The sequence below is a fragment of the Falco peregrinus genome, chromosome 13 (assembly GCF_023634155.1).
Source record: "Falco peregrinus isolate bFalPer1 chromosome 13, bFalPer1.pri, whole genome shotgun sequence".
Taxonomy (NCBI): Eukaryota; Metazoa; Chordata; class Aves; order Falconiformes; family Falconidae; genus Falco; species Falco peregrinus.
Window position 1 is genome coordinate 24,453,721 of NC_073733.1, and position 9,707 is coordinate 24,463,427.

The 9,707-nt window shown below is 50.0% G+C and overlaps 1 protein-coding gene across 1 annotated transcript; it reads right to left on the bottom strand.

The window, feature by feature from the left end:
* Window positions 1–2,123: 2,123 nt before the first annotated feature.
* On the bottom strand, window positions 2,124–9,020 carry LOC101916564 (adrenodoxin, mitochondrial-like). Its single transcript, XM_005229169.4, has 4 exons — window positions 8,797–9,020; window positions 4,033–4,157; window positions 3,458–3,587; window positions 2,124–3,202 (listed from the first exon to the last, which is right to left on the bottom strand). Exons 1-4 carry the CDS (start codon window positions 8,973–8,975, stop codon window positions 3,082–3,084), a joined length of 555 nt encoding a protein of 184 aa, XP_005229226.1. The 5' UTR covers window positions 8,976–9,020; the 3' UTR covers window positions 2,124–3,081.
* Between the last annotated feature and the right edge of the window lie 687 nt (window positions 9,021–9,707).

A 9,707-nucleotide genomic window follows, 5' to 3' on the forward strand; every position in this document is an offset into this window, starting at 1 on the left:
AAATTTTCTTCCAAAGACACCCGCAGTCTGAAGAGGAATCCCCTCCTGTGCCACCCCACCAGGACACGGCATCGTGCCCGGGGGTACAAAGCTGCCATCTGCCAGCAGCGACCTGCGGTCCCTGGCCCTGGGCGCGAGAGGGCTGCAGGGCTCAGGGTCCTCCCTGCTCAGCCAAGGGGTAGCAGCAGCGGCAGGAGCAGGGAGGGACACAAAGCGGTACTGGTGGTGGTACCTTTACAGCTTTCATTTAATCCCTTTTATTCTTTGCTTTATTACAGCAAACCTAGGGCAAGCTGGAGAAGAAGAGGTTTGGGAGAGAGGGGCACGCAGCCTGGAGGCATTTTCTGAGCTATTCCAAAGCGAAGGGCTGCCCTGAGGAGGTTTGGCTGTGCACTCGCTTACGTGAAACACCAATCTAGAGCCTTTGCAGCCCAAGTATGTCACCACATCCACAGTCCCAAAACAGCGCTGGGACCCTGCAAAAAAATCCACTCTGCTGCATTCACCTCCTGCAGCAGGTGGCTCTGGCCCACCCTGGAAAACTCCCCCAGCAGAGTTTGGTTGGTTTGCCTGGATAAAATTTTGTACCAATTTTTGCGCGATGGACCAGAGAGGAAGCCAAACCCTATAGCGGGGATGTACAGGGTGTCACTTCACCCATGCCCAAGAGCTCCATGTGGACTTGGGCCCACGCTGAGAGGGGCACGGCTCGGGCCAGCATTGCTGCTGCCTTAAGAGCAGGCACAGCAGTAGCACCGGGGCCACCGAACATGGGCAGCAGCTCCTGGTGCCCCGAGGCAGAGCCAGCCAGCAGCCAGAAGGTCAGCAGGCAGGAGGGATGGGAACACGAAGAAGCTGCAGCTGCCCCACTGTGCTTGCTGCTGAGTGGAAGGTGCGGGGGCTGCCCCACGAGTGTCACCTCATGTTCCCAAGACCTGCGCTGGCCCAGGGCCACCGGCAGCCTCCATGCTGGGAGGTAACCCTCACCTTCTGCTCGGCTTTGCCATGTTGGGTCCTGGCTTGCAAACCCAACACAAACGCAGGTCGAACCCAGTGGGTAAATGGGGGAAAACTAACTCCAGGAGGCAGCAGAGCCACAGCGAGGTCCCAAACAAAATCGTTTCACACACTCACAGAGATCCTGATCAAATTTAAAGAAGGACTTGCCTGTCTGAAAGTGTTTGCCCTCCTCTCCCTCCAGCTACAGCATTTGATCTAATCAAAGATGTTACACCTCTCTCTCTCTCCATAACAAAGTTTGGTTTTCACCCATCCAATTGGGTACTATCGTCACAGGCTGAAACACCTCAACTTCTGGAATTTTACTTAGTTTAATTTATTGCCAGTTAGCATAAACTTTTAATTACTGATTCAGGTATTGGGCAGAGGAGGAGATGACAAGCAGTTGAACATGGACACACTTTTCCTCACCCTTCCACAAGCTCAGCCTTAGTCAAACCCAACTCTCCCCCAACCCGGTTCGTCGTCTCAACGCCCCTTCTTTTCCCCAGTCCCTCCCACTCCCTCCCATGAGGGAAGAGGTGGCACAGGAGGTCAAGATGCGTGCATAACATTTCCTTCTGCTAGTCCTGGCTTCTTACTTATTTATTTCCAGTGCTTCTCATTTCTTAATTGCTACCTCTGATCAAGCACTGGTCCTCCTGGGGCCTCAAGTCCCCCAGGGGTGCCCCTGCCCTAGTGTGGATTGTTGATGGGTGGCAGACCCTCCAGAGGTATGCCTCCCCTGGGACAGAGCACCTCCTTCCATGGCTGGGTCACCAACACTATCCTCTTCCCCTGCCTCCCACACCGCTCCTGTGCCTCCTCTAGTGCATGTCCCTTGTGTCCCCCACTCCTAGCAGCCATCATTCTTTCTTAAGTATATCTGAGCACAAGTGACACGTGCCCCTCTGACCAACCGAAATTTTGCTGTGCAAAGGGGGGTTTTCACTGGTGTCAGAGCCAGCTGGAAGAGGCTGCGACAGGCACAGGGCAGCTCCTGGTCTCCCACGCGGGGCAGTCATCATGTACGCCCCCCCAAACAAAACTCTGCAATTTACACCAGATAAAACTGTGAATGCTTTAGCATAAGATAAGCATTTTTAAAATGTGTACGTCTTTTATGGGGTTGATACCCTGCATAAGAACAGTAACTTGTTGGTTTAAATTGGTTGCTAAGTATAGCCTAGGTTTTAACTAAATCCACAGGAAATGTTTCTGTGCAGAATTCTGCTTGGAAAACTCAGTTACAGCTCATGGGTTCTCTACAGCATTTAGATGGCAAGTTTGACACATTCACTCAAACACGAGCGGAAAAATCCAGTCAAGTAAACTGGGACAACAGGATATTATACCTAAATTTCCATCTAACGCATTCTGTTCCAGCCAGGCTCTTGTTACCAGAAAAGTGTATCTCATAGGTCTGAAAGCCTGATTATTAGAATTTTATTTTATGTATGTGGTAGTATAGCAGTGGGAAAATTTAATATTTGGAGAAAGTAGCAGGTCATAACAGATAACAATTCAGTAACATGACACTCAAAATCATAGGAAGCGTTTCCCTCTCATAGGAAATGTCAGCATTCAAATGATCATCACGACATTCTTGCTACAGTCAAGCCTACATCACCAAGCCAGTCAGCACACCATCTTGTATTTGGAACAGCTCCCTTGTCTTAAGCTTCCCAAACTGGGAGAATTCTGCTCTACAGTTAAAGGCGCAAGCCTTTCAAAAATCCAGACAGCTACTTAGAATAGCAGAATTCCTTAAATTTCAAAGGAGAGGATGAGTAACATACAGCACAGATGTTTACTGTCACCCACCCAGGGAAATGTAAAGCCAGTGTAAGCTTTAGTCCAGTTGTATTCAGCACAGCACTTAAGCACTTAACTTAAAACACATACCAAAGACTCTAGCATTAAGCTTTGTTTAAATAAGACGTTTGCTGAACAGGCATTTACACCAAATCAGACCTCTACAGTCTACTGCAAGCCAGGCACAAAAAGCAATAGTGCTAATCAAAAGCAAAGTACCATGCCACACCTCGAATGAGAACACAGCTGTGCAGGAGCTGTTCCCAGCTACTGTTTGCTTCGCTTTCCAACCTCCTGCTGCCTCCTGATGTCTGCTACATCCATGGGGACCCTCACTGTCAGACCATCCATCGACTTCTTAATGCACACCTGGCAGCCAAGGCGAGATCTGAGGAAAAAACATTACGTGAGGATCATCTGTTCCCACAGTGAAAGAAGAAACCCCTACCCACATTGGGATGTCTGGCCCAGGCTGGGATTTCACTAAACCTCCTGTTAGAGGTTGCCTGTCCCCCAAGAAAAAGCAGCTCTAGAGGCACAACCATAACACAGAATATGTCCTGTCCCCTTGGAAACAGGTGCCATGTGCTGAGAGCCTGCCTCAGGGACCTGGTAATCTGCTGCAGTCAGTGGGGAGGCTTACGTCTCTGTGAGTCCATACGCCAAGTCCAGCATGTCCAGCTCTTCATCTGAGGCGGCATCCAGCTTTTGGAAGGTGTCCTTCTCAAAGATGAGGTGACAGGTAGAGCAGGCTAGTGTCCCTTCACATGCACCTGGTGGAGAAATGAGGGAGTGACAGCAAATCAGGAAAAACAAGGGGGTGAGAGAGAGCATCTTCAGGAACAGTGCAAGAAAAGGTCCTTTAACAGACCTGCAGCACGTCAAAAGAGATGCTGGAGAACACAATAGGTGGATGCAGATTTCAGCCTGCCTCTTCTCTGGAAGGATCACAATCCATTTTCAAATTTGTAAGCCAACTCTAACCAGCCAAACGCATTTACGCAGGCTGCTGGAATCCCAGCAGTGAGAGCGTGGAAGTCACGCTGCCAGCTCAGCGTGGTAAGCCAGCCCAGCGAGCAGCTGTCAGTGGGGAGAAGCTTGCTTCATGGACTCACCAGAACACAGTGGCCCACATCCAGCTGCACTATTCCCAGGTACCCACTGGTCACAGCACAGACACATAAATCCTAAGAACACATACCTTTGTCCAACACCTACCAAATCCATCGATGGCCAAGTTTTGATTGACTACGACTTCCAGCAAACTCTCCCCTTCTTTGGCTGTGGCCGTAAGTCGTTCTCCATCACGATTTATAAAATGCACCATCACCTGGTCCGCAGAGCTGCAAGACAGGTTTGCAAAAATCAGGAGCCCACCCTTCCCTGCACATCCACTGCTGAGGTCTTTTGGCTGAGCGCTACAGACATGGCACTTGGGGGCAAATGTGCCCACAAACACTTCCTAGAAGGATTACACCACGCATGTCAGAAAAGATTCAGATTATCAATTCTCAGTGGCAGGCAAATCTGAGTTGACCCAAAATATTTTCTACTTTATCAAATGTCCCTCAGAATAAACATTTAACTGCTCACGAACAAGTGCAGGTGCCCTGCACCTGTTGCCTCTGCTGGTGCTGGCTGGCAGAGGGAGCATTTGCAAGTCCTGGGCCTGGGTGTTAGTCTGGATGGAGCAAGGTAATAACAAGAAAAGTGCTCACAATCAGATACTAATCATGCAATAAGGGCTGTTGTCATTCACATCTCGTTTCTCCTTCCCAAGGGGATTACTTGATGACTGCTCCTTTTCTGCTGCTTGCTCTTCCACGCAGCGCCCACTCGGTCACAGGGAGCCTTGTGATGGGACATGCTCAGCCCCAGCTTACAGAGCAACCGTGCCAAGTCACCCCTCCACAGCTGCTGTGATCCCTCCTCAGGAGGGATTGCTAGTCATTTTGACAGCCTGCAAGATTTAATCTGGTAGAGAGTTAAGAACAAGGCCATCAGCATCAATTAGTGCTGACTTGCGGAAACCCCATTGACAGGTAAGAGGGAAACAGCATCCACTTCATCTCCTCCAGACAAGGCTCTCCCCATCAGCACGGAGAAGGCTGCCACCCTGAACAGCCACATCAGGGATTTCTCACCACAACAGTACTTTCTGAAACCATCTGTTATCTTTGCCAGGGGAAGCAGATGAGCCGTGTGTTTTTTCTTGGTGTACATGTCCAAATGGTCACTCAGAAGCAGGAGGTCCCACCTGCCCAAAGGTCCCACCTCCTGTGCTGAAGCAGGGCAGTGCCCTGGAGGCAGTGAGTATTTGCCCAGTACCATTCTGTGTGGCACTGCCCCAGTGCCCATCATCTCCAAGCCCAGGACATTACACTGTCCGGTGGCAGGAGCTGGGTCCACCCTTTTCCATCAAGCTGACCACACACCCCGCTCCTCTGTGGCTCTACAGAGACCCACCTCTGTCTCCCACGGCCCTGATAAACACTGAGCACTAGCAGTGCCCGTGCTGCCCCATGGCCTCACTGCTGTCGCTTCTGGCGTAGGAAGAACCAACCACAGCCTTGAAGAGAGTCTAAATTTTGCAGTGAGAACTGGCCACGCTTAAAGTCCCCTTGTTTTTCCCATTTACACAAGACTGAGTGAAGCAGCATCCAGCTTCTTCCAGTAAAAGAATATCCAGCTGAATATGAGACAGGAAAGAATTCCTATAAAAATGTAATGGAAAATGGGGGGAGAAACAGTCTCCTCCAAGTTTGCAGGTCTTGTTCGTTCTGCTTCACATATGTCACAATCACTATCTAACCCCACCTACCTGCTGACAAGTCACTGCAGTATGTCTTTAAGTGATTAAGGATGCTGGTTCTTAAAATGTTGTCACATGGTCTTCATCATCAAAAATTCAGGTGCAGAAAATTCCAAACAACTATCTCTTTGGAAAACCAATCCTCATATTCCATCAGATTTTGGAAGCAGAGAAAAGAGATGATACATTATTTTTTGCTTTCTCTGCCTTTCAGTTTCTATTTACATCCCGATTCAGCTAGCCAGAGCAGAGCACAGGGGCCGCTGTGCCTTCATCTCAGGAGCCCTGCTTCCTGTTTTTCAGAAAGCTCCAGCAGAAAACAATGCCTGGGTCATTCATCTACAACAGGTCCCTGGTTATGAGAACAGCTGCGAAGCCAGCACCGAGACCGTGCTGCAGAGGGAAGAGTTTCCCCAGTCGTGCGCCGGCAAGCAGGACCACCCTATTTCACAAAGCAACAGCCAAAGAACATCTTTGACATTTCAGCCTCCTTCACAGAGACACCAGAGATGTTTCTGTGTAAATGAGCAATTTAAAGACTAGTTCTCAAATGCCAAAACAAAACAACCATCCTGATGTTTTGATGGATTAGACCTATTTATTTCATTTTAATGTCAAAAGAGGAAGGTTTCCTGGGAACACTGTGGGGTTTTTTTGGTTTGGTTTTGTTTTGTTATGAGTGAAATAATTTGTTTCACAATAGAAATGGTAAAGCCATAGGACTTCACTTAGTGCTGCAACTCAATGCGTTCTTCCACAGGGTAATACAAGCTGCCTGCCTGCAAGCACAGTGCTGGAGCCAGCAACCCCCAAAGCTGCACACACACTGATCGACAGAAACTTCATTTGCGTTACCTTTGAGGCACCTAGAGCTTCAGCTGACATCAGTCCCAGGAGGATGTCCACACCGGTGTCCCACAAATGCCAGGGGTACACAGTCCCTGCAGCTGCCCCTGGACACAGCCCTGCTTTGAACGTTGCTGTGAGTTAAGTGACCCCGAGACAGCCGAGCTGCAGCCAGGGTGGCACATGGAGTATCCAGTTAGATGTAAGAAGCACAGGTGCCATTGCCCAGACCCCCTGCATGAAGTAGAACAAGCCTGGGTGCAGCAGTTCACCCTTTGAGAGAGCAGGGATGATGCCAAGCATTCCAGACCATGACACAGCACCCGCAAGCAGCTTCTCTCTCATTGCTGCTTGTAGAGGAAAATAAAGCTGTTTGTCTGTGTTCTTAGTACAAGTGCCTCTGCTGGGGGCATAAACACAGCCCAATTACTAGCTTTTTTCACTGTTCAGTCCAGTCATCTCCCCCAAACCCACTCATGTACTGGCCTAGTTGTCCCCCAGATCAGTCCCAGGCTCGAGTCTCCTCTGGAGGCCACCTGCTTTGGGTACCTAAGGCTTCAGGAGAGCCTGGAAAGGAAGACTGCAGCTTTTCTCTTTACTTTTGGATTTGTGCGTTGGCACTTTTGAAAATGTGAAGAAATTCTTTTCACATTTTGTTAAGAAAATAATTTTGAGCCAGGATTTTAAGAACGACTCAGAACTGGTTAGACTAAATTTTGCCTAATTTAGGCTGAACTATTCTACAATGGCAGTTCTGGTACAGGACACACAATCAGATCTCTGGAAAGATCACATCAGGATGTCACAAACTCGACAGTGCAAGTTCAGCACATGCCAACTGATAATCCACCTTAAAAAGAAACAAATCTCAAACTTTCTGTGATACAAGGAACTAGTGAAGGGGTTTCAAGAAGGTTATTTTTCTCCCTGTTGGTGTTTCTCTCCAAGAGATACTCTCCAATGTCATATGGAACAGCAAGATGCCTAAAGTACTGCCAGAGATACCTTCATAAGCAACAAACCAATCTGAAAGAAAACCCATTGGTAAGGAGTCTTCATAACTCCCATTAAGCAAGGTTATCAGCATAACTTTTCTCTAAGGTCAGATAGCAAAATGGTTTATTATATTTTCTGTGATGTTGCTTGGGTCTTTTTCTCAGTGTCTAGCAGATTACAGTCTGACCCAGATCATACTGGTCTAGCAGATCTACAAATGCCCTTTATTTTGCTCAGAGAAACGTAATCTCCTTCTGAATTATCCCTAAGGAACAGAGGAAAGACTGGCAGGGAGTCTGCAGCAGCTCCTGCTGTAGAAATAGGGATGAGTACCCTGTGCCAGGCAGTCTCTGGTCAGCCCCATCCTTCTGGCACACAAGGACCAGCCCATTCCCGCGCCTTCACTATTTTCTCGAAGGTTGCCCAGCCTTCCAGGAGCACTTTGCCCTTCAGGGCTGCCTCCCAAAGGACTGTCAGCCAGGGCCCTAAAGAGGCAAAAGCCTGCCCTTCCGGGAGTCCTCCACCCTGGCAGGGACCAAACGCGTTTAGAGGCATTTCTAAACGCAAGCTTCTGACCTGCTTCCGCCACAGAGTTCAACTGACAAACTCGGCCACCACACCGAGCTGCACATCCTGCCCTGAGCAAGCAGCCCCAGCAAAGCCAGCGCAAGGCACCAGCCTCCAGAGCTGGCAAGACAGCCGTGCTGCAGGCTCCCCACGGCCCCTCGCACCGACCACCAGCACCCCAGAGCCTGAGCCCTCTCCTCCATCTCCCCAGCCAGGGCAGCTCACCAGCGAGGAGCAAGAGCTTGCAGTGTGCCTTCCCACAACCTGAAGAGAGCATTTTGCTCCCTGGAGCTGCAGCTCAGCAGGGACAAGAAACCCAAGAGAATCTGCAATTTCCAGAGCAACCCCAAGGTCACCCCAGCTTCCCCACAGCAGGAATACAGCAGGCTCATGGCCCAGCTGCCCAACACACCTTGCCCACCATCCCCGTTCCTCAAAGGCCAGTGACTGGGTCCTGGTGGTCAATGGACTCCTGTGCCACATCATCATCCTCATGCTCTAGCTCCAGGCTGCTATCTGTGGGCTCCACAGCTCTAGAAGCAGGGAGCAGCACCTCTCAGACCAGCTCCCTCCACCTCCTTCCTGCTGTCAGCATCTACTGAGCCTACACTTCCTCACCCACCACCTCTCGCAGAGGGGCAGGTGGTCACGCTTTGCACTGGCCTCTCCTCCCTTCTGTGGAGCGAGGCAGCAGCAAGTGTGTGCCCCTCCTGAAAAGGCCTTTCCAGGTGCAGCAAGGTATGGCTCAGCATTTTACTCGCCTCAATTCCCCAGGAGCATCCCGGAGCTTGTTCGTGGAGCTGAAGCGTCTCTCTGACCCCTGCCTGGTGGGTGTGCGATGCTGCTCAGTCATCCCACAGAGATAAATCAAGCGGATTTTGCTCACGTTCAGTCTACTTCTCAAGGGTCGCATGAGCCCAGAGATGCCTTGAGCTATCATGCTGCTTCGGTTCCTGCTCTGTGTCTCTTGGGCTGCTGTTTGTTGCAAGGCCAGCTAGATTAAGAGTTATGAGTACAGCTGAGAGGGTGGAAAAGATAAAGAATTAAAAAAGAAAAAGCTAGGACAGCCTCCCTGGGGGCGGAGGGAGGGAAGAGGGAGGGGAAGGAGGAGGAGGAGGAGGAAAGGACGGACAGAGGGACCGCTTGGATCTTGCCACAGCCCAACCCATCATGGCATGGGAACTGGGTGAAGCATGGTAGCACCAGTACCACCTCTATATACTGGTCCCCAAGCAACATTCACTTTGTTTTGCCTTACAGACTTCCCTTTTAAGACCCAGACCTAAATCCAGCTTCAGGAGCAGCACCCACAGTGATCTCTAACCACACAAGGGGCTGCAGGCTGAGGGCTGGAAGAGCAGGCTGGCAGAAGCACTGACAGCCTCTTGCTCAGGGAGACAGGGGCATGCCATGGCTCTTAGAGCAACTGGATGAGAGCAAGACATACAGATTCTGCTCTTGAGGTGGATGTTGTCCAGCTACATTGTTGCCTTCCCCAGTACTCCAGTGTCCCAGCTCTAAAATGTGAATATTCACTTAACTTTGCAGGATGGTGGTAAGAAGCAGCCACACTTTGCTCATTTGCTAAATTCTCTGCTGAAAAGTGCTATAAAGGCACAGATAAGTACAAATTCATTTCATACCAACTGGTACTCCATGCTAGTGAGACTTC